At 39.9% G+C, this 23,809-nt stretch overlaps 1 protein-coding gene across 2 annotated transcripts in view; it reads right to left on the reverse strand.

The window, feature by feature from the left end:
• Positions 1–440: 440 nt before the first annotated feature.
• Ankrd12 (ankyrin repeat domain 12) overlaps positions 441–23,809 on the reverse strand; it is a 103,705-nt gene continuing 80,336 nt past the window's right edge. For both annotated transcript variants that reach the window (XM_059278612.1, XM_059278611.1), the window contains 5 exons: positions 14,079–18,736; positions 9,984–10,082; positions 6,008–6,151; positions 3,127–3,222; positions 441–1,668 (listed from right to left, as the gene is read on the reverse strand). In XM_059278612.1, the coding sequence (XP_059134595.1) occupies positions 1,483–1,668; positions 3,127–3,222; positions 6,008–6,151; positions 9,984–10,082; positions 14,079–18,736 (5,183 nt within the window). In that variant the 3' untranslated portion in view covers positions 441–1,482. The remainder of the gene's footprint in view (positions 1,669–3,126; positions 3,223–6,007; positions 6,152–9,983; positions 10,083–14,078; positions 18,737–23,809) is intronic.

Consider the following 23,809-nt stretch of genomic DNA (forward strand, 5'->3'; position numbering starts at 1 on the left):
TCATAATTCAAGGCAGGGTTCACAAATATTTATCCTATTTATGATGATTTTAGATTAATCTAATTTTCCTTTCCAAATGTTTCACAATTTCAGCAGCAGGTTTTATCTAAAGTTTTCCTGAATATCTAATCTACATCATATCATAGGAGAAATTGTTCTAAGTATATTGCTCATTATTTTACTATAAAAAGCATACCAAATATTATTTCAATTATGAAAATTTGCAAATTACACATTTTGCATCTTGATACAAGGAAAAATACAACATATTAATAAAATCTTCATGAACATTTCAAGGGCTGGAATATTCCTAAGTCTTTTATTTATTTTGACTACCAAGTATCTTATTTTGATCTGAGCATTCAATTGTTATTTTAAAAGTGCAAAGGCTATTAAGCTTAAAAGATTAAATTTAAGCAATGTAAGAAAGTTTACAATGATTTAACATGACCAATAAAATTTATTAAACATATTTACATATATTCACAGATTCTTTCATAGTTGAGTATTAAAATAGACATTTACAATTTCAGAATTTCCATTCAAAGGCATTGGTTGTTGTTCTCCAGTGAGATGGAAGAGAGCTCCTGCTTCTCTGATGACATTCTGATCAGTGTGCCCTCCACACAAAGTCCCCGGTTTTCTTGCAGGAAACTGGGATGAGAAGTCTCACACTGTCTCAGGCGTCAGTTACAGAAAGAGTTAAATTATAGAAAGCATGCAACACAACTAAGCCACCATCTTGACAGTTATGGGATGGACATAAGCTAGCTCAAACCCATGCATGCCTAGTCAAAGGTTCACTATTTGAACACACTGCTATGACACTCCACAACAACAACTTTGGTCCAACGAACAGACAGTTTTACAGTCATCTCTGTGTACAGTTTTGAGGGCCAGTCCCTTGTATACATTGACCATTAATTACAAGATGTACAATATGTATAAAATAAGTTATTAAAAAGGAAGACAATATTAAAACTTTCAAAAAAGAAAACTGTACAATTAATTTACAGATAAAATAAACTGAGGAATTTTGTGCCAAGATTTTTCTTCTGCATTAGAAACTATTTGGTAGGAATTGGATCTGTGTTTACTCATGTACTTTTAATAAAACCCGCAGGAGATCTGAGTACTTGTGGTTGGTTATCTTGTTACTTGGAGTGCTAACAACTTCCAGCGCTGTTAACAGGCTTTCTCAACTTTTTAAAGATCTACTCAGCTTGCCAACATTTCCTAATGCAATAGTTACCTTTGATGAATATAAATAATAGTTTTCTGTTAGAAACTGTATTTGGACCTAAGATCCAAAATATTTTTCTTTATTTTTATAAAATGACAGTGTTCACTACATAACCAACTTTAGTTAACTTCACTAACAACTGTAAAGGCGTATTATCAGGGTTTTTTTTAAAAGGCAGTATTCCACAGTATAACTCTTGTATCGTTAGTTTAGGATGATACCCAGGCAAGTACCAACTGCTATATAGGAGTCAATTCAAAATCATCATTAACATCAACAAGGGGAACGTAAAACTCCTGGATCTCATAAATACTGATAGACTTGTAGGTGGCAGGGTCGAGTTCCTGGAGTTTGAGCTGCCATTCTAGTCTCTGGACGGCATTTAAAGCTGCAGCTTCGTGTTGCTGTCTCATTAAAAGACAGGTCTATTTAAAAGAAGAGAAGAGTTGATTAATCCAGTTTTACACGAGGGGTAGGAACAGTTCACATTACAAAGCCTCTTCTGTCCTCTGTCACACCACTGTGTCCCTACTTCTGGGTCGGCCACTTCATTTTCCTCTTTCAGTTTGGGCTTGCTATTATTCTTTAAAATCGTAAGATTTCGAATTATCCAAAGAATTCTAAAATATTGACAGAAATACTTTAAAGTGTCAAGTCAATCGTGGAGGAGGGGCAGCAAGATCTTGCTAGGTAGTCTAGGTGAGAAACTTCCCTGCCTAGTGTCCCAAAGGCTAGGGCTACAAGTGTGTGACCATGCAAAGACATTTATCATTCTAGTCTTATGTTAGAGCTATAACTAGACAGGTATATTGGACAATGAGTACAAAGATACACAAAACTACTGCTCCTGCGGCACTTTGATATTTATGTAGCAGTAGTTCTTTCTTTGAAGTAATTTTCATTTACTTATTCATTTAATTTCTATGTGTGTTTGTGTCCGGTCTGCATGTATGTCTGTGTGAGGGACTCAGATCCCCTGAAACTGGAGTTACAGACAGTTGTGAGCTGTGAATGTGGGTGCTGGGAATTGAGCCTGGGTCCTCTGGCAGAGCAGCCAGTGCTCTTAACTGCTGAGGCATTTCTCTAGCCCAGTAGCTCTTTTCTTCAAAATGTGTAAGTGTCCTTGTGTGGCTATGCGCAGGTGAGAAGGAGCCTTTGGAGGCCAGAGGCATCAGATCCCCCTAAAGCTGGACTTACAGGTGCTTGTGAGTCAACTAATAAGGAAGTGAGAACTGAATTTAAGTCTTCTCCAAAAACGGTACGCACTCTGCCACTGAGCCGTCTCTCCAGCTCTACATTAGTTCTTAGAACCGGTTTGTGGGTTTTATTTCCTATTTTCCAAGTGTAGTTCACAGTGAATACTCATCATCAATGTTTCTTTTTCTAATTATTTCTCACTTATTGGTGATTTCTAAGGACAGGGAAACATTAATTTAATTAATTAATTTACTGTGTATGGGTGTTTTGTCTGCATGTATGTCTATGTACCACATGCATGCCTAGTGCCTGTAGAGGCCAGAAGCCAAAAGAGGGCATTGGATTCCCTAGAGTTACAGATCTTGTGAGATACTGGGGGTGCTGGGAATAGATCCTGGGTCCCCTATAAGAGTAGTAAGTGCTCTTAACTGCTGAGCCACTGCTCCAGTCCCAAGGGATCCATTTAACCTGGTCTAAAGGGCGGCAGCTCAGCAGGTAGAGTACCGGCTTGGCAAACACTCGAGGTCAATCTCTAGCACCACATACAACCTACATGGTGGTGCATGCCTATACTCCCGGCCTCCAGAGGAGGCAGGAGGAGCTGAACTCCAAGTTCAAAGCTAGTCTGGATCCATCAGAACCTGTCTCAGCACGAACAGTAACAACTGCCATGGAAACATACCCACCTTTAGTTTGTCAAACTTATCATCCACATCTTGTAACCAGGACATGAACTGTCTTGCATTAAATCGATCTCTCACAGAAGTTTTACTGTCATCAGACTAAAAAAAAATGTTACATGTAGTAAAACACCTTTTTAAAAACCTGTAACATCCCACTTATTATGTATGCTTCGGTTTTATTGAGAGGAATGTCTTTCTAAAGAGAAAATGCACTAAAGCTGTTCTTTCCATTTCAAGCAGAAAGGGTGCTCACAGAATTCTGAAGACGCAGCGTTTAGTTATGAAGTAGAGTCCTCCTCCGTTCTCAGGAAGGCAGGGAGGGCACAGGGAGTGCTCTGCTTGCTCTACCTTTCTTACAGTTCACCAGACAGAGGGAGAACAGGTGGTCGGTCACAGGCCAGACACCTGCCATTAGAGGTAGTATTTCTTCCAGGACAGATCTTTTGAAGTGTTCTTAAACCAGGCCTGCAAGACGGCTCAGCTGACAAAGGCACTTGCTAAACAAGCCTGATGACATGACTTTCATCCCCAGGACTCACACAAAAGAGAAAACGAGAACCAACGTCACGTTTGTCCTGACTTCCACATACAAGTGTCCTCTGACCTACACACACACACACACACACCCCATATACATCATGTATATAAACAATTCAAGTAAAAAATTCTTAGTATCGGTTTTTGAATTAAGATACATTTATATTTAAATTTCAGCTCTGTACCTTTGTGTGTGACTCTGAACTAATTACACACTTTCAACTTTCTATGGTATACATTGAAGAGTATCTCTTAAGTATATCTTAAGGCTCTTATCACAATGTTTGTGCACACACAAAGTACTCCATGGAACTGCCATTGTACAAGTGTGGTCAAGGTTAACATCTGGACATCAGACAGCCTCACATTCACCAACTCTTATCTCATCAACTTCATTTTCTCCGTGGTCTCAGAGATAGTTTGGCCACTTTCAATTTTATTAAATAATATTACAAATTTATTGTGAAAAAGGTAAGCTAGAAGATGAACTGAGCCTACCCAAGGAGAGGCAGGATTTACCCTTTCCTTGGGTCTTCAGGGGCCATCTGATGGGAAATCAGTCTGCTACGACGACCTACCTAAAGCCACCAGTAACCGGGCTTTCTGGATTCAGTTCTTAACTGAAAATTGTTACGGATGAGCATCCTTGTCAAGAGAGTAAGCCTCAAATCCCGGTATTTCATCAAGCTTAAATTCTAACTTAAAACCTGGTGTTCTGCTTCACTAGGAAAATTTAGAGCATGATATAATAAAATTACTTAAATTTGCCGGGCGGTGGTGGCGCATGCCTTTAATCCCAGCACTCGGGAGGCAGAGGCAGGCGGATCTCTGTGAGTTCGAGGCCAGCCTGGGCTACCAAGTGAGTCCCAGGAAAGGCGCAAAGCTACACAGAGAAACCCTGTTTCGAAAAACAACAACAAAAAAAAAATTACTTAAATTATCAAAATCCCCTTTCCATTAACAACTTATATCATTTATTTTTAGGAGAGATTAAAGAAAGTTAGATGGCTATGTTAGAAAAGAGAATAGAGTCAAAAGCAGTAATTTCTTCATCTTACTGTGAAAACATCCACCTTCCAGAAGATGCCTTTTAGTCCTTTAACTGTTAGAGAGACTGGCTCAGTTTTGTTACATCTTTGATTTTGAGATCATTTTGAGTTTACTGAAGAATTCACTTATTTTTTAAATTCTTGGGTAAGCAAAGTTGCTTGCTGCCAAGCTTGGTAACCCCAGTTCAGGCCATAGGACCCATGTGGTAGGAAAGGGTCAACCAACCCTACAAGTTGGTTCTGACCACCACACACGATAAATAAATAAATGTACTAATAAAAACAGACGATTTTTGGAGAGATGGCTCAGCAGTTAAGAACACTGACTGTTCTTGCAGGGAACCTGGGTTCAATTCCCAGCACCCACAGGGTTAAATTCCCAGCTCACAACTGTCTGTAACTCCAGGATCCAGCCCCCTCACACATACATACAGGCAAAACATCAATAAAATAAAAATAATTAAAAAATAGACAATTTCTGAGTCTAGCTTAGCCTCAAATGTGACCCTCCTGCCCAAGAGGCTGCCCTGGTGCTGAGATAACAGCTGTGAGTCACCATGACAGGCTGACATTCTCTTTTTAACCCATCAGAGGCTAGGCATTCCTCAGCATGCCACAGTGTGTATGTGAGGGTCAGGGGACAACTTGTAGGCTTGGCTCTCTCTACCATGTGGGCCCTGAAGCTCACTCAGGTGTGACAAAGTCTCTGTGAGGTGATGTATATCCAGAGAGCCCGTCTCCTGCTCTCATCTTGCTGTAGCACCAGGAGCCTAGACATGTGCTACTGTGTCTGGCTTTACATGGGCTCTGGGGATTCAAATTCAGGTCCTCACACTTGCATGGTAAGCACTTTATCCACGGAGTCATCTTCTTTTTTTTTTTTTTTTTGTTTTTCGAGACAGGGTTTCTCTGTGTAGCTTTGCGCCTTTCCTGGAACTCACTTGGTAGCCCAGGCTGGCCTCGAACTCACAGAGATCCGCCGGCCTCTGCCTCCCGAGTGCTGGGATTAAAGGCATGCACCACCACCACCCAGCCCCACGGAGTCATCTTCTTAGCCCTTCATTTTGTTAAGCAGATAGAGTATGGCCTCGCGAGTTCTGGGTTGGGGCCTGTACACGCATGTCCAAATGGCAACCTGGCTTTATACCAACCCACAATACAGAGGACCAGCTGTTCCAGGAACACTTTTGAAATTGCCTTTTTTCTCTGACTTTAATTCAACCACCTTCTACAAAGACAGATCTACAAACAGGCCCCTTACAGTTCCTGAAAGCACTCTGTATCAACCAGCACTTTACCTGTGAGTCCAAGGGCACGTTGTACACCTCTGCATCCAGCAGGACAGTGCAAGCACTGAACGGCAGTGTCTGATTGGCCAGTGTCCTCGCAGCTCTGTAATGGACTCGCAGAACTTCTTGTTCATTGGATACAATAAGTTTTTCCTAATTGAACACAGAGTAATTAAAAATATTCATGAAGTTATTTGTGAAATTAGATAAAGTCACTTAAGCTACACGAAATAATCTTAATCATAGAATACCATTTTCTTCACAGGAGGCTTGAGAAATTTAAAAATTCCTAGTGTTCTAGAGAAATCTTCCCTCTCCAAAATTGGCAGTTTCTTTCTTAAAATTGTTTTTGAAGTGTATGGATGGGGCTGGAGAGATGGCTCAGTGCTTAAGAGCACCTGTTGCTCTTGTAGAGGACCTTTGTTTAGTTCCTAGTACCTACATGGAGGCTCACAGCGGTCTATAACTCCAGCTTCAGGGGACTGAACATCTCTTCAACTCCACAGGCACCAGGCATGCATGTGATGCACAGACATACATGCCAGCAAAAACCTCATACATATAATAATAATAAATAAATGCATGTTCTAGTTCTGGAAGATTTTCATCAAACCAGAAAGAAATCTCCTATTATTAGCAGTCACTCTTTTTTATTTTATTTTATTTATTTATTATGTATACAATGTTCTGCCTGCATGTATGTCTGCAGGCCAGAAGAGGGCGCCAGATCTCATTACAGATGGTTGTGAGCCACCATGTGGTTGCTGGGAATTGAACTCAGGACCTCTGGAAGAGCAGTCAGTGCTCTCAACCTCTGAGCCATCGCTCCAGCCCCGCACTCTTCTTTCTTATATCTTCTAGCTATCAGTAATCTACCTTTTGTCCCTATGAGTTTACTTGTTTTGAAAATTCAATTACTCATAAATAAAATCACACACATGTGGCCTTTTGAGACCGATTTGCCTTACTTAGTGTCTTGTATTTTCAAGGTTCACCCACACTGTAGTGTGTACTATATATCTACTTCTTTGCTATTAACAAATCATATTCTACTATAGACATATATTTTATGTATGTCATTCATTATTTGACCATTTGGATTTGAAGGGTGGCAGACTTTGCCACTTCAAAACATGCTAATTTGGCATAATGCTTATTTTGAGCTATAGTCATTTTAAAAATAATTAGGGCAAGGGCACTCTGAGGAAATAAGACTCCAAAGTAAAAGATGTCCTCTATGGGTTAGGAGGAAAGGAACATTCTTTTTTGGGGGGTGAGAGAGAGTTGAGACAGCATTGCTCTGTGTAGTTTTGATGCCTGTCTTGGATCTCACTCTGTAGACCAGGCTGGCCTTGAACTCACAGAGATCCGCCTGCCTCTGCCTCCTGAGTGATGGGATTAAAGATGTGTGCCACTATAGCCCAGCCGAGAAGAACATTCTTTTCAGCAGAAACAGGGAGGTAAAGCCAAGAGAACCCTGTACAGCCCTTTTGAAATTACCTTCCCTTTGCATTGTGAGGTTTCTGTCTAATCTAACACAAAAGCATCAGGGCTTCACCACGTCTCTGGGTCTTCATTTCCTCATAGGGCTCCATGGTCAGTAAAACTTTAAATCAAAACTATGCTTTTTGTTGATCTGCCTTATGTCACTTTAACTCTTAGTGCTCTAACAGGTCTGAGATAATGTTCTGCCTTCCCCACAGTTGTTATTCTTTGGGGTTACTATGAAAGCTGTCATGAGCACTTATGCTTAAGCTTCTGTTTGTCCTGGACATCTATTTTTATTTTTATGAGGTAATAACTAGGAGTGAAACTGCTGGGTCACCAGTCTGTTAACTGTTGAGGAATAGTCAAACTGTTGCAACAGCAGCTGCTGTCATTTTACACCGTGATCAATAATGTATGATGGTTCCCATTTCTTTATGTATTTCTTGGTGTATTCTACTATGCCATTTATTATAGTCAGTCTAACAGATGTATGTATTCCCTTGTGACGTCTGTGCTCCGCCCCCTCAGAATATCTTTTTTATGTGTGTGAGTGTGTTTGTATACTACATCTGTGTGCCTGTGCTTGTAGGGGCCAGAAGGGGCACTGGATCTCTTGAAATTGCAGTTACAGGTGAACGTGAGCTGCAATGTGTGTGCTGAAAACCAAACCCAGGTCCTCTGCAAGAGCAGGGAGTGCTCTTGACTGCTGAGCCAGCTCTCCAGTTGTGGCTAAGTTTTTACAATGATGTTATTTACAGAAATAAACACACTCCTCTTTAATGAGTTAAGTGTCCCAACCTTCCAGTTATGGAATAGGCTGAGTCCTCAAGTTAATCTTTGGCATTTAGCAGATAGAACTTCAGATGTCCATCTGTAGATTGTAACCCATCCTGAGCCTGGCTATGGGCTTGTATTACTTGGTTACCCTAAACTTTCACTTCCAGTGTCAACAAGGATAGCTCTGAGACCTGTGCTAGCAAGAATGTCAAGCAGAGACTTGCAAACAGTGCCTTGTGAGGATAGGCTGGGAGCATGCCACCCTGCTTTCTCTGTGCGAGACAACGGCAAGAAGTCCAGCCCGCCCGGGTGCTTTGCTCTCCCTTCTTGCTTCTCTTTGCAACCACATGAATTTACTCACTTAAAACACAGTCTGAGAACTGGTTCCCAGTTTCCTCATTGGTCCAAAGTATAAAAAAGGTTAAAGGTCTCTGCCATGGGGAACCTATTGTATATAAATCGAAGACAAGAATATGTATATTTCTGTGAAATATCATAGCTTTTATCTTTTAGAGACCATGGAACTTTAACACAAGGTTAAGGGGATATGAATATATTTATGCTTTGTTTTGAGATAGGGTTCCTTTATGGAGACCTGTCTATTCTGAATCTTGTTATATGACCATGCTGGCTTTGAACTCACAAAGATCCATCTGCCTGCCTCTGCCTCTGGAATGCTGGATTAAGGGATATACTTTGTAAATCCATGTAAAATGACGTTCATGATTTCTAGGAATAGGATTAATTTTATGTAAATGTTTTGCCTGCATGTTATGTATGGCACCACATGTGTGCCTGCTGCCTGTGGAAGACTGGAAGAGCACTTTGGATCCTCTGAAACAGGAGTTATACGGTTGTGAGCCACTATATGGGTATTTGGACCTGAACCCATGTCCTCTACAAGAACAGCAAGTGATTTTATTAACTAGGGAACTATCTCTCCATCACCAGTTTGTCGTTTTTCCCCTCATGTCAAGACTAACTACTAGCTGGGAGGTGGTGATGCACGCCTTCAATCCCAGCACTTGGGGGCAGTGGCAGGTGGATCTCTGAGTTTGAAGTCAGCCTGGGCTACAGAGTGAGTTCCGGGACAATCAGGGCAACACAGAGAAACCCTGCCTCCAAAACAAAACAACAACAACAAAACCAAACTATTGCTGGGTGGCAGTCATGCACACCTTCAATCCCAGCACTCAAGAGGCAGAGGCAGGTGGATTTCTGTGAGTTTGAGGCCAGCCTGGTCTACAAAGAGAGTTCCAGGACAGCCAGGGCTGTTACACAGAGAAAAACCCTGTCTCAAAAAACCAAAAACAAACAAACAACTGAAAACTAGATACTAAGGCATACCAAAAAAAATGAATAAACATAGCCTTTTCCATTAGGCCTAAAGAGGCTGGTATGCCAAGAAAGCACTCAAAAATTTAGAATTATAAATGTTCTACTAGAAACTGACTATTCTAATATCACAAATTTAACAAATGATACATCATAGGGATTTTAAATATAAAAATACATTTCAGCATGAATTGTAGTAATAAAGTAACTATCCTAAGACAGGTTTAAAATTCTCTCTTTAATTGGATGAGCACAAGAGGACAAAATCACAGCATTTCCCCAGACGGCGGTAAACAGGTGATGTCCACTAATGAAAAGCCACAGGCCATTTTTACTATTGTATATGGTTATTTTTTGCATACATTTATATTTGAGGGTACCTTACCCTTTCGATACTATGTTGCAAACGTAGTTTCATTCTTACTACTTCCTGTTGCCGAAAGAGCTCTTTAAGTGGATCTGACAGCGAAGGTGGTGGTGTAATCTAATTAGAAAGCACACATAAACTATTAAGTTTTTATCTACAATTAAACTTTTAGTGCGTAACTTAAAACCTGACATTCCATGAATTAAACAATACAGTTCTGTGATGGTTACTCTTGTCAACTTGATTAGACTGAGACTCCTGGAAGATTAATAAGGAATACTAGTGAGTGTCAATTAGAAATGCATAGAAGTAATTGTTTTAGTTTTCTTCTTCTCTACTGCTGTGATAAAGCACTGACCAAAAGCAACCCTGGGAGGGAAGGGTTTATTTGCTTGTGAGTTACAGTTCATCATTGAGGGAAGCTAGGGCAGGAACTTGAGACAGGAACTAGAAGCAGGAACCAATGGAGGCATGCTGCTTACTGCCTTGCTTAACTATTTTTCTTATATAGACAAGGCCCATGTGTCTAGGGATGGTACCACTCAGTGGGCTGCACCCTCTTCCATCAATTACCAATCAAGAGATGCCCACAAGCCGGTATGAGGGAGGAGACTCTTCATTTGGGGTTCCTTCTTCCCAGGTTTATCAACCTGACAACAGACACTTTCTAATACAATTAGGTTATGAGCTCTGCTCTAATCAACAGTTGAATCAAAACCAAGTTTGTTCAAAACAAAATCTGAACAAACTACTGGAAGGTGGTGGAACTGCAAAGAGACCTGGCTGGTGGAGGTGGGAGTGTCTTCCTTTCCTGGCTGCCATGAGGTGATGAGCCTCCGACACATGCTCCCACTAACACGATACTCTGCCTAAAGCAATGGATTCAGAAAACACTGAATTGAAGCACAGAATCTTTGAGGCAAACTAAATGCTGTCAGCTTATTTGCCACAGTGCATCTGTCTGATGAAAACAGCTCATTACACAACTGAGTGAGACTTTTCAGTCAGTGCTGGTTGTCTGAAACCTAGCAGGACATTCCATTATGCTTAGATGTTTTGATCCTTAGGCCACAGCAAAATTTCAAAGAGCAAATTATTAAGACTAAAAAGTTAATTACTACAGAGCTATTTTAGAACATCAGTTACAGCTCCCAGACAGGAAGAGATGAGGAGCCACAAAACCAGAAAAGCTGTGTAAAAACAGAAGCGCTCTTGGGGACCACAGCAGTGCTTCAGTTTAATAAGCAATGCATCTTTGTAGACTTGATGAGAATAAAACAAAAACCTCGGTGTTAATGAACTCTCTCATATAGAAGTACATACAACTATGTAATGAGCTTTCTTTATTGTATGTGACACTCCACATAACTTTGTGTATAACCATTCAACAGTTATTAGTTCATTTCTAACTTGATATTACAATGGACTATGCTTTCTTATTAATCCCAAAGGAAGTTGGCAATTTACTATTAACCCTGAATATTCTCTCTTCTCCCTATGGTATCTGTTTTCCTTGTTGATTCCACCAGAAAGTAGGACATCACATTCCTATGCCGCTGCTACAGTGATCACAAGACAACACAGACAAGTCCTTTCCTAAAAAACATCAAAGCTAGATTCATAAAGACTTTCTATTTCTAACTAGGAATTCTGAGCAACCAAACACATGTAAGATGTCATCACAAGGTCTCAACAGAACAGTGCAGACATCTACAAGGCAGCAGCTTATTTGGGATAATTGTTCAGGCCTCTAACTGAAAAACTACATTGATTTTTTTTGTGTGTGTGTCTTGTGAATTGCTTTAAGTTGAGAAAAACGAGTTTGGTGCTACTGTTTTAAAACTACCATCTCTTGTAGGTACGCAGTTGTCTCGAGGAACACAGAGGAAGATCATTCATTTAAGACCGGGGCTGCGAAGATTCTTTGAGAGGACAGTATGTGAGCATTTTGAAGGAAGAGCTAAGTATGTTAGAGGAATGGTGGAGAAACAGTGGAAAGAGAGAGATAATTAGAAGAGAAGTGGAGTCAATCACTTAAAACTACACAAAACTACTGGTAAAATTTAGGTATTTAATTTGTGAATGCTAAGTGGACATTTGCTTTACTACACAGCCTTAGTAATTCTCATTAAAGACAAAAATCCATACTATATCCAATTTCTATCATCTCTTTTAAAGCAGTATTTGAAACAATTAATTCTAATTCAACAAAGAGTCTCTCTGTACTGTTTCAAACTTGTATTACATTGTTTCTCAGGGGTGAGGTGACAGAGTTTACTTTTAAGTACTTCTGGCTAGCTTACAAAGTTGTAACATAACGTGTTCTTTATGTTATAGTCTAAGCCTATATAATTCCAGTTAAAATGTTTTACCTTTTAAGAGGAAATAAAAATTGGGCAACAAACACAATGTTATTAGCTGAATTTTTAAAAATTATTAACAATGGATTTTGCTGAAAGACTGTATCAATAACAAATTTACTGCTCATTACTTAGTCTACTACTATTGCTATTGAAATCTAATCTGTTAAGATTTTAAATGCACCAGCATCACTTCTCAGCTAATATTAGGCACAGTATGTTCTCATCCATTTAAAAGGTACCAATTAAAAGATAAAGCATGTAAAGGGATGCTGCAAAACAGCTCCTATGTTAGGGGATTGCAGTGTAGCCTTCCTATACACTAGAGGTAGTTACTAGGACCAAGCCTAGCAAAGTACTGGAAGGAAGGACCTTGTATGTAATACTAAGAAACTGAGATTTATTCTACAGAAACTGACAACCACTCAAGATGTTTAGCCTCATAGTCACATCAACAGATTGATTTTTTTTAAAGACAGGGTCCCACTATGTAGCTCTGTCTGGCCTGGAACTCTCTACATAGACCAGGCTAGCCTTGAAGTCAGGGAGATCTGCCTCCTCTGCCTCCCACATGTTGGGATCAATGGTGTGCACCAACCACACCCCAACAACAGATGTGTTTTATAAAGAAACTCAGATCATCCTAAAGCTGGACAGAGGAAAGATGGGAACTCTGGCAGCGATTTAAAATGTCTATCTTGTTTATTTCCAATATCTAGCTCCTAGCACAATGCTTAGCATATATTTACTACTTGTATATGTAACGTAATGTATTTGAATATGCAATATTCATGTATCTGAGTATCTAAGGCAGTAACGAAGTCATCACATCACAATTGCAATACAGAAAATGGAGGGAGAGAGGAGGCAAGCAATACATTTAGTGGGACAGAAACAGTCAATAAGGCAGAGGAATCAAAAGAATAAGTAAGTACTTAAGCCCATGACGGGAGAACTGAATAAGAACAAGGTGGTTATGATGTCAAATCAGACCAAATAGAACAAAAACAATCCAATGAACCTTACAAACAGATCAGTGGTGATCCCTGCTATGCTATAATAGCTCAAGACTAAGTAAGACATGAGGTTGACAAATTGTCACACACAAAATACTTTGCACAAGCGTGGCAGTGAAGGTGACAGACAGTGGAAGGTTGATGAGCTGGGAAAGTCAAGGGAGATTTTTCTCTCTCTAAGACAGAAGTAACCTATATTCTGAATGAGCAAACACAGGCCAATCAAGAAAGGAGACTGGAAAAAAAATACCAGTGAGAAGTGTTTCACAGAGGAAGGTTCTAGAGAAGACGAAACAATGGGGTCAAGTCCATGTAGAGGCATTCATTTGTCTTCAAAGAAATCAAAACATGTCTCCTTTAAAACAAAAGGATGAGCAGCTGAGGGAAAGCTAACATGATACCTGATGTCAGGGCAGACATGTACCATAAGTACATCAGACTTCAAAAGACTCAGTGGAAAAAGAAGTAAATTATCTCAGTAACTGTATTTTGATTATATACCGAATACACTGGATATACTGACTTAACATTTATAAAATTAATCTACCAGGGTTTTTTGCTTTGAAAATATTAACTACTAGAAAACTTAAAATTATGTATGCAGCTTGCATATGCACCATTTTCTACCCAGTACTGAAGCCTGAAGCCAAGGCCCTCTGTACATGAGACAGGTGCACTATCACTGAGTTACACCCTCACGAGTGTTACAGATGTGTAGCGAGTGACAATTTACTTACTGTAGGAATACAAATCTTGCTTAAGGGGTTTCCATCCAGGAGATATGATCCATTAAATGTTACATACTCATCATAATACTGAGGAGCTTGAGGAATAACGCTACATAATAACTTGCGTTTTTCTTCAATTTTTTTCCTTATGTGCAAATACTCAAAGTATGGATTTGCTCTCTCAGAGCTGTATGGTTGAATCTCATCTAGTTTCAGAGAATCAACGATGGCTGCTAGAGACTGCTGCGTTTTCTCCTTTGCCTGGAGTAAAGAAGGACTCACTTGCACAGGCTGAGGGACCCGTGACACTTTCCTTTTCCGGGGATGGTGAATCTGGGGATCGTCTTCTTCAGTGAGCCTTATTCTTCCCCTAGGGGAGGAGTCATTGTCTTTTTCTGGCAGAAGTGTACAGCCAGCAACAATCTGCTTGCTCTGATTTACCATTGTGTTCGATTTGTTTCTAGTCATTCTTTGGGGGATTTGGTTTTCAGTTTTATCGTCTTCAGCACTTTCTTCTAACTCTCCTTTAATTAGCTGGTCATATTTATGCATCTCCGGTTGGGCTGACTGCTGCGAATGGTTTCCCACACTTGACAGAGTGCTCTGCTGAGATTCCTCATCCTCAATGGAAAGCAAATACTTTTCACCATCAGGACCATGCCTTGGATTCTCCTGTTCATTTAGGTTTCCTTTTGGCATCCCTGCATTCATTTCATACAAATCAGAATCACATTTACTCAACGGAGTTATGACTAAACTTTGCAGTTTGTTTTCTTTTTCATGGGAGATAACTTGAGTATCATCTGTGCTCTTCTCAACTTCATGGCTACTGGAAGACTTGTAAGTGAGTTTGCTAAACGCATACTGTGTATTTATCTGAGAAGGAGCATCACTTCCGCTGAAGTCCTTTTCTGATGGCAATACAAGCAAAGTATTCGCCTTCCCAAAGTTTGGGAGTGTTTCTTGAATAGTGCTCTCAGAGTAAACTGGTACAAAAGAATTCGTCTTCTGAATGTCTGCTAGAACAAACGTATTTTCCATATCCTTTGTGAAGTTATTATCACTATCTAAAACAGAGCTAATCATATGAGCTGCATTTCTCTGTTGTAAAACACCTGGTTCTTGATTGGCAATATATGACAAAGACACAGGTTTAGAAGCAGACTCAGCATCTGAATGTGACTGGTTGGAAAAAGAGCAGGGCTGTGATGAAGACAGAAAGGATACTGGATCCTGAGCACACGAGTTTCCTGGCAGATCAGTCTGGTGTAGGGATAAGCAATCAGTATTTTGTTCTCTTAACACTTTGTTTTCTGAATTACAAAAACTCTGAGCAGAGGAATATTGGTCAGATGTACTAGAATCTGGGCAGATAACCTCATTGGTGCTTAAAGACTCCAATTTATCAACAGGCATCTCCCATGATTTATTTTGGATCACTCCAACCTGATTAGATGGTTCCAAGTGCATCGGACTGTCCATCGAAGTACCCACAAGACTAGTACTCTTGATTACATTTGTATCAGATGAAATATACCTGCTGTTTACAGACCTGGTTGGAGAGCCTGTAAAGCTGGGGTGTAAGTCAGACACATGTGAAAGGCCTCTTTCCGGCACTGCTGAAGATACTTCAGGTTTGGGAGAAGGAGAAGTCTCTCTTGGCACAGCTAAGCTGCCTTGGTGGCTTTCTTCTGATATCTGGAAATGTTTTGTGGGTTCACAAATGACTGAGGGCATGCTACATCTTCTGATTTCCACAGCAGGTCGTACCTCATTAGTAATTAGTTTAACATCTTCCACAGAAGATGACCTGAGATGGCACACTGGAAGTCTGTTTGTACATGGTGGTTTAAGTCGTTCCGGCATGTCAGCAAGGCTCTCCAGTTCCCTTTCATAAAGGGCTGGAGATTTGGCATTTGGCAAAAAAGGTGACTGGGAAAATGACAATTGAGATTCTGAGCCCTCTAACATAAAGTCAGAGTCATATTCAACAAGAGGCCGTGGGGTTGTCACTGTTTGGCAAGAGTCTTCTGAACTAGCAACAGAAATCATGGACACAGACCTGGAGCTAAGACCCAGCCTCTCACTTTCTGACCTAGGAGAGCGGTTTGAGCTGTTCTCTGAAATAAAAGATGACTTCCCTAAATTCAGTACATTTTTGGTGTCAACAGATTGTGATCTATTACTTCCAACATCTTTAGATTGTTTCTCCTTGTTATAAACATCAGTCAATTCTGAACTTCTTGACCTGGTAAATTCTTTATTTTTTGATTCAGTGGGTGTATGTTTTGTTTTTTCTTTATCTTTTACTTTAAGTTCTAAACAAGTACGATTTCTTAATCGCTCTTTTTCTTTTTGCTTAATTTTTTCCTTATGTTTTTTGTGCCACTGTTCTATCTCTAGGTCTTTAAGGCTGAGCATCCGTTCAAAACTTGTCTGCATTAGATCATCATTGACTAGCCTCTTTTCTTTAGGTCGGATGTCTTTCGATGCCGGTGATGACTTAGGTTTAGGCTTATCTATTTCAGATTTCAGTTTGATTAAAGTATTTAGTTGGATTTTATCTTTACGTTTGTCTCGTTCTTTGTATCTGTCTATATCTTTTTTATCTTTCTCTTTTCCATCTGGAGTTTTCAAAGGTTCATCCCTTGCCTTTTCTTTAAGGGACATAGTTTTCTCATGCTGGATTTTACTACTGCTATCTCCTATACTTGACCTTTTCTCTTCTTGCAAATGTCTGGAGTTTGTAACATTTATACTTTCTTTATCTCTAATTTTTTCCTTCTTCTCTCCTTCCCTGTCTTTATTTCTGACCTTTTCTGATTTCGTATACTCACTATTATCAGACTTTTTTTTCTCCAAGTGCTTTTCTTTGTTTTCTGCTAAACACCTCTCCTTTTCAGGTTTTTCTTTGTCATGCTTTCTATCCATTTTTTCTCTGTTCCTCTCTCTGTCATCAGTTTTTTTAATAGTGTTTTTTATTTTCTCCCCTTCTTTATGACCCCTTTCTGTTTGGTGTGAATACAACTTGTCCTTTTCTTTTACTCTGTCTACACATTCACTAAAATCCAATTTCTCTTTTTCTGACTTATGTTCATGTTTTATCTTCTTTTCTTTTTCAGAAAATTTTCGTTCAGTCTTGTCAACCTCTTTTTCCTTAGTTTGAAATCGTCTGTCCGATTTCTCCCTTTCTTTTGTATGCTTTTCTTGTTTTTCAATGTCTACGTCCTTTTCCATGGAATGTGGCCCTACCGAGTCCTGGTTTACACTGGCCCCCACAGAACCACACTCTACTTCTTTATCTGTGAGTACACTATCTCTTTCTTCTTTCGGCTTTTCTTCCCTAAGAGATCTTTCATTTTCCTTTTTAGTCTTTTCCCGTTCTTCTTTAAAGTTCCTCTCTTTTGAGACATGTTTTTCCTTAGTTAATTTGTCATCTTTCATGGTTTTTTCAAGTTTTGACTTTTTTTCTGTTAGGGACTCATGTTCCATATTTAAAAAGAGATCCTCAGTTTCATCGCTTTTAAAAAAATTCTCTTTCCAAAATTCTCTGTCAAATTCAATGCTCCTCTGCAGCTCTTTAGCATTTTCCTTATTTTTGTATTTTTCCTTTTCCCCTTCAACTTCCTTTTTGTGCTTTTCCTTCTCCTTCTCTTTATGTTTCAGTTTGTGTTTTTTTAGTGTTTTGCCCTCCTTATCCATCTTTTTCAGCGTGCACTCTGAGTTTTCAAATGCTGGATTATGATCCTCATCTTTTATTTTGGCATTTGATTTTTCACCAAATTCTAGGTGGAAATCTTTCTGATGTTTGTTTTTTTCCTTATGCTTATAAGATTTTATATTTGAACTTTCTGGTGAGAATTCAGGTTCTGTATTATCATATCGAGCAAGATCAGGCTGTAACGACATTTCAGAGCTCCCTGGTGATAGACATGCTTTTGTATGTTCTTGCTTTAGCGGTGTTGACTGTTTTTCACTTAATCCACAAGAATGTTTGGGAGATTTACCAGTGGAAATATGAAATAAGTGTAATGAAGTATCATCTTTTGGGCTAAAGGATTTCCTAAAACTGCCCTCCTCTCTGGTTTTCTCTGAACAATCCAGTGCAGTACTGACTGTCAAGTTTGTTATTCTGGTGTTTTCTTTCCCCTCTTTTTCTTGTTTCAATTCTTGGTTCTCTTTGTTTTTATTCTGATTTTTTAATTTTCTTTTAACTTTGCCTTTCTGTTTATATTCATATTCTTTCTTGGCTTGCATATCAGAATTTGATGTTTCAGGGACAGAACATGCAGTAGAAATCTTTTTGTTCTGAAGAACATCTTCGTCAGAACTTTCAGTACTGGAATACAGAACCCTAGACGGCTTCTGCTTTTTAGTTTTAAATGATTTGGAATAGAAGGCCTTCTCCTGTTTTGCAAACAAACCACTCTTTTCTGCTTCGGACTCGTTCTCTTTGCGCTGTTCTTTCCTTAGAATGTGCCTGTCATCGATCATTTTACTTAACTCTTCTTCGTCATCGTCCTTGAACTCATACTCATCAAGAGCAGACGGGAGTGGGGCTTTACTGGGGAGGACTTTACTGTCACAGATGAGGGAGTCTTTCTCTGTCTCCGAGTCAATGTTTTCATCAACACTAGAAGGATTTACAGAATGAGCCTCTTCTGAATCTAGAATAGGAAAAGAAAAACATAGCTTATACCATAAATACATCCGAAAATTCTGATAAAATTACCTTACACATATAAGCCAGGCAAAGGAACCTGGGTAAGTTCTCTTACAGTTGTGTAGAACAGCTTTCAGAGTGCCTCCTTTATGATGAGCACATGCTAAACACATCATGTTTACTAAAATGTACGGTGTGAACACAGACACACATATGGAGGGAGAGCACACACAGGACATCTGGATTCAGGGGAGCTTCCACTGTAAAAAGGATTACAAGAATTCTGCATATATATAGATACATTTTTGTGCTGGCAAGAGAAGGACTTAGGTAAGGCTCTTTAACTCTTCTCCCTAAAAATGATTAGGAATCACTAAAAAGGTTTTGTTTTACTTATTTCAAAATATATATTAGCAGAACTTTATGCTTACCATTAAGACCAATAATTTAGACAATGGGAAAGCTTTAACTATACTAGAAACATGGTTATTTAGGAGAGAAAAGAAGAAAAAACCCTCAAATTACATAATCAAGATTATAATAGATATGTAATTCACAAAAAACACTATTCTGTTCCTTAGGTTTCTTTTACCTACATTTTAGACCTAGAACACTAGGAGAAATAGTCTCATTTTCTATGTACTATTAAATATACAAATATTTTATTAAATTATAGGTAAGTACCAGGCATGGTGGCGCATACCTTTAATCCCAGAACTTGAGAGGCAGAAGCAGGTGGACCTCTATGAGTTCTAGGCTAGCCTGGTTTACCACAGTGAGTTCCTGGCCAGACAAGGCCACATATTGAGACCTTGTCTCAAAAACCAACCAAATTACAGCCACACTGATGTATAAAGACAATCAAAGCCTTGGTAGAATGATGTACTTCATTCTCTTTTTAAAAATCAAAACAAAGTTTTTAGCTAGGAGTGGTTTTTAGCTCATGCTTGCAACCCTGTACTTGGGAGATGGAAAAAGATCAGTCTTGCTACCAAGACTCCATCTAAAAACAAAGCAACCCCCCTCCCCAACAAAACCAAATCAAATCCAACTCATGTTCCCCAGGTTGACCCTGTATATGAGCACAGGTGCGCAAGCACATGCACGCAGAGGCCAGGGGAGGGTTTCAGGGGTTTCCTTCTACTGCTCTCCACTTCAGCTTTTGCAGCAGGGTCTCTCTCTGCATGACAGGAACACTGTGCTTGTTAGCCTGGCAGACTAATGAGTTCCCAGGACCCATTTGCCTCCTTTAGTAAAGGTAAAGGCAGGTGGATCTCCATTTCTGTGAGTTCCAGGCCAGCCTGGTCTACCACAGTGAGTTCCAGGCCAGCCAAGATTATATAGTGAGACTTTGTCTCAAAAACAAGCCAGGCGGGTGCATGCCTTTGATCCCAGCACTCAGGAGGCAGAGCCAGGCGGATCTCTGTGAGTTCAAGGTCAGCCTGGTCTACAGAGTGAGATCCAGGACAAGCACCAAAACTACACAGAGAAACCTTTTCTCGAAACAAAACAAAACAAAATTATTATAACCAAGTTGTTGTAGAAATACAATCAAAGCCTTGGTAGAATCTATTTCACTCTATCTTTTTTTTTTTTTCTTTTCTTTTTTTTTTTTTGGAGACAGGGTTTCTCTGTGTAACAGCTTTGGCTGGCCTAGAACTAGCTCTGCAGACCAGGCTGGCCTCTGCCTCCCGAGTACTGTGATTAAAAGGTGTGCACCACCACCAGTTGGCTTGCTTTTGTGTGGGCGCTTGTGATTTAGTCCAGCTCCTCTTGCTTTTACAGCAACCTCACCTCCCTAGCACCCAAGGTTGACATTTTTTCCTAAGTGGATGTTTTATACCTAGGGCATTCAACTGAAAGGACTGTTTAAGACTATAAAAAGACCTGCCAGGCATGGGGGCATATGTCTTTGATCCCAGCACTCACAAGGCAGAGGCAGGCGGATCTCTGAGGCCAGTTTGGTCTAGTTTTAGGACATCCAGGGCTACAAAGAGAAACCCTGTTTCAAAAAAAAAAAAAAAAAAAAAAAAGACTATAAAATGGTAACTGAGACATCCAACCCAGGGGGAGAAAAACAAATCAACTGCAGTAGTAATTAAATGCTTCACTTATTATTCACTATATTAAGATTGCACCCCCCCACCCACCCCAAAGGCTATGCTGGGCAGTGGTGGTGGCGCACGCCTTTAATCCCAGTACTCAGGAGGCAGACCCAGGTGGATCTCTGTGAGTTCGAGGCTAGTCTGGTCTACAGAGTGAGATCTAGGACAGGCACCAAAGCTACACAGAGAAACCCTGTCTCAAAAAACCAAAAAAATAAAAAATGCACACTTACTCAAATATGTTAGGCTTCATTTAATCTGGTTCTCAAATATTCTTAATACAAACATTCATACCTATGCCATTCCAGGTAGTATACTAAGAGCTTTCAAAGGTTACAACCATTGTTTTTGGAGAAAACGTGTCAAGAGCTGAAAACAATATAAACAATATAAAGTTGCACTAAGTTTATATATATATATATATATATATATATATATATATGGTATTTTAAAAAGCTTGTTAATACACTTTAAAAAATCCTACTTGCAGTTACCAATACTGCTGTAGAAGGCATCAAAACACGGAGTGTTAATACCATCAAAATGGTCCTCATATGGGGGCCAATATTTGTTTTGGTACTTGATTAAATGAATCAGAGAATACATGACTTTTTATTATTATCATTTTTTTAACAATTTGTTTTCATGTGCATTGGTGTCTTCAGTGCGTGTATGTCTGTGTGAGGGTGTCAGATCTTGGAATTACAGACAGTTGTGAGCTGTCATGTGGGTGCTGGGAATTGGACCCAAGTCCCTAGAAGAACAGTCAGTGCTCTTAACCACTGAGCTATCTCTCCAATCCATTTGTTTATTTTCAACCCAAAGACTTTTCTCCCCTTGTAGTTTTCAAAAACTTCATTTCTTTATGGCTTCTGCTTATTTTCTCACTGGATTATAAGTTTCACTGGAACAGGAAAAGTTTCTACACATAGGCACAGAGTGTTGGGGAAGCTTGCTAAAAAGAGCACAACTCTTGCCTCAAGCAGCAGAGACTGAGCTCTTCACGTTGTACAGCATGGTAGCTGTTGAGGAGACATCACTTCCACAGGCACACTCAACATGTTGGCTTAGAACAGTAGAATTAATGAATGTTTCTAGGAGAAGCAGCACAAATTAAGTCAGGGAGAGTAAGAACTTCAGGTGGGGATTAACAATGGTTACATAAAATAAAGCAGCTAGAGTCTGAGGAAACAAGATCAGCTGAGGAGTTGGCAAGCGAGGAGAGCTCGACCTGAGAACTCAAGAGAAGGAGTGGTCCAGTCACCCAACCAGGTCACCGGAGACATAAGCCCACCCTTCACCGACTGGGAACAGCTGAGGATTTCGTAGAGCACTTGGGGAAGAAACCATCGCCGGGATCCAGCTGCTTATCTTGAGAAGCCCAACAACTTGGAGGTGTTGGTTTGATTGCCCTACTGATCAACCTGTTCAGCGGAGATCCATTCGGAAGAGGTCTCAGAAGCCTGCAGTCTGAGGAAACAAGATCAGCTGAGGAGTTGGCAAGCAAGCAGAGCTCCACCGAAGAATGCAAGAGAAGGAGCAGTCCAGTCATCGAACCAGGTCACCAGAGTCATAAGCCCACCCAGCACGGATTGGGAACAGGTAAGGCCCCATTTCTGGACTGGCAGACCAGGTCTCTATCCCCTAGGCCCCAGGAGTACATTATGTGCCCCTCCCCACCAACCACTGGAGCCCCAGGGACCAGGCAGCTGCTTTTCCCTGCTCCCTTGACAAGAAAACCAGGCCCTGTGGCCCTGCGGCGACCCCAACAACCACCGGAGTCATAGTCCACTCTGCACCAACTGGGAACAGCCACTGGAGCCCCAGGAACTGGAAAGTGGCCTCTTTCTCTGGCCCCTTGCCAAGAAAACCATCCCATGTGACACCAACAATCACTGGAGCCATAAGCACACCCTGCACCAACTGGTTCCCTGAGACAGAACCCACTAACACTGATTGGACTAAGCTGCTCCTGGAGAAACAGCCCATCAGCTCTGATTTGACCAAGAACTCCCAGTGGACCAAGACTACCAATTGGAACAAGAGAGGCACCCTCAGACACAGACACCACCTGCACCGAGCAGAGGGAGAGATGAGTAGACGCCAGTGCAAAAATACAGGCAACAACATAAAGACCTATGTGACAACATCAGAACCTAGTGATTCTACACCTGCAAGACCTGAACATACCAAGGCAGAAGAAATCAATCCTAAAAATGACTTTAAAATGATGACAGAAGCCCTTAAAAGAGGAAATGAAAAACTCCCTTAAAGAGGAAATGAAAAATTCCTTTAAAGAAATGGAAGAAAAAACAAACAAAAAATTGGAAGAAATCAGTAAATCCCTTAAAGAAAGCCAAGAAAAAGCAATTAAACAGATGAAGGAAACAATACAAGATTTAAAAAATGAAATCTAGACAATAAAGGAGACACAAACTGAAGGAATGCTGGAAATAGAAAAATCTAACTAAATGAACAAGAACTACAGAAGCAAGTATAACCAACAGAATGTAAGAGATGGAACAGAGAATCTCTGATGTTGAAGACACAATAGAAAAAATAGATTCGTCATTCAAAGAAAACACTAAAGCCAAAAAAGTTGTAACACAAAATGTCCAGGAAATCTGGGACACCATGAAAAGACCAAACCTAAGAATAGGGATAGAAGAAGAAGAATATCAATATAAAGGCACAGAGAATATATTCAACAAAATCATAGAAGAAAACTTTCCCAACCTAAAGAAAGAAATACCTATGAAGATATAAGAAGCTTATAGAACACCAAGCAGGCTGGATCAAAAAAAAAAAAAAAGTCCCCTCGCCACATAATAATCAAACCACTAAACATACAGAATAAAGAAAAAATATTAAGAGCCTCAAAAAAAAAAAAAAAAAAAAAGGCCAAGTAACATATAAAGGCAAACCCATCAGAATAACACCAGACTTCTTAATGGAGACTATGAAAGCTAGAA

This window comes from Peromyscus eremicus, chromosome 13 (genome assembly GCF_949786415.1).
Source record: "Peromyscus eremicus chromosome 13, PerEre_H2_v1, whole genome shotgun sequence".
Taxonomy (NCBI): domain Eukaryota; kingdom Metazoa; phylum Chordata; class Mammalia; order Rodentia; family Cricetidae; genus Peromyscus; species Peromyscus eremicus.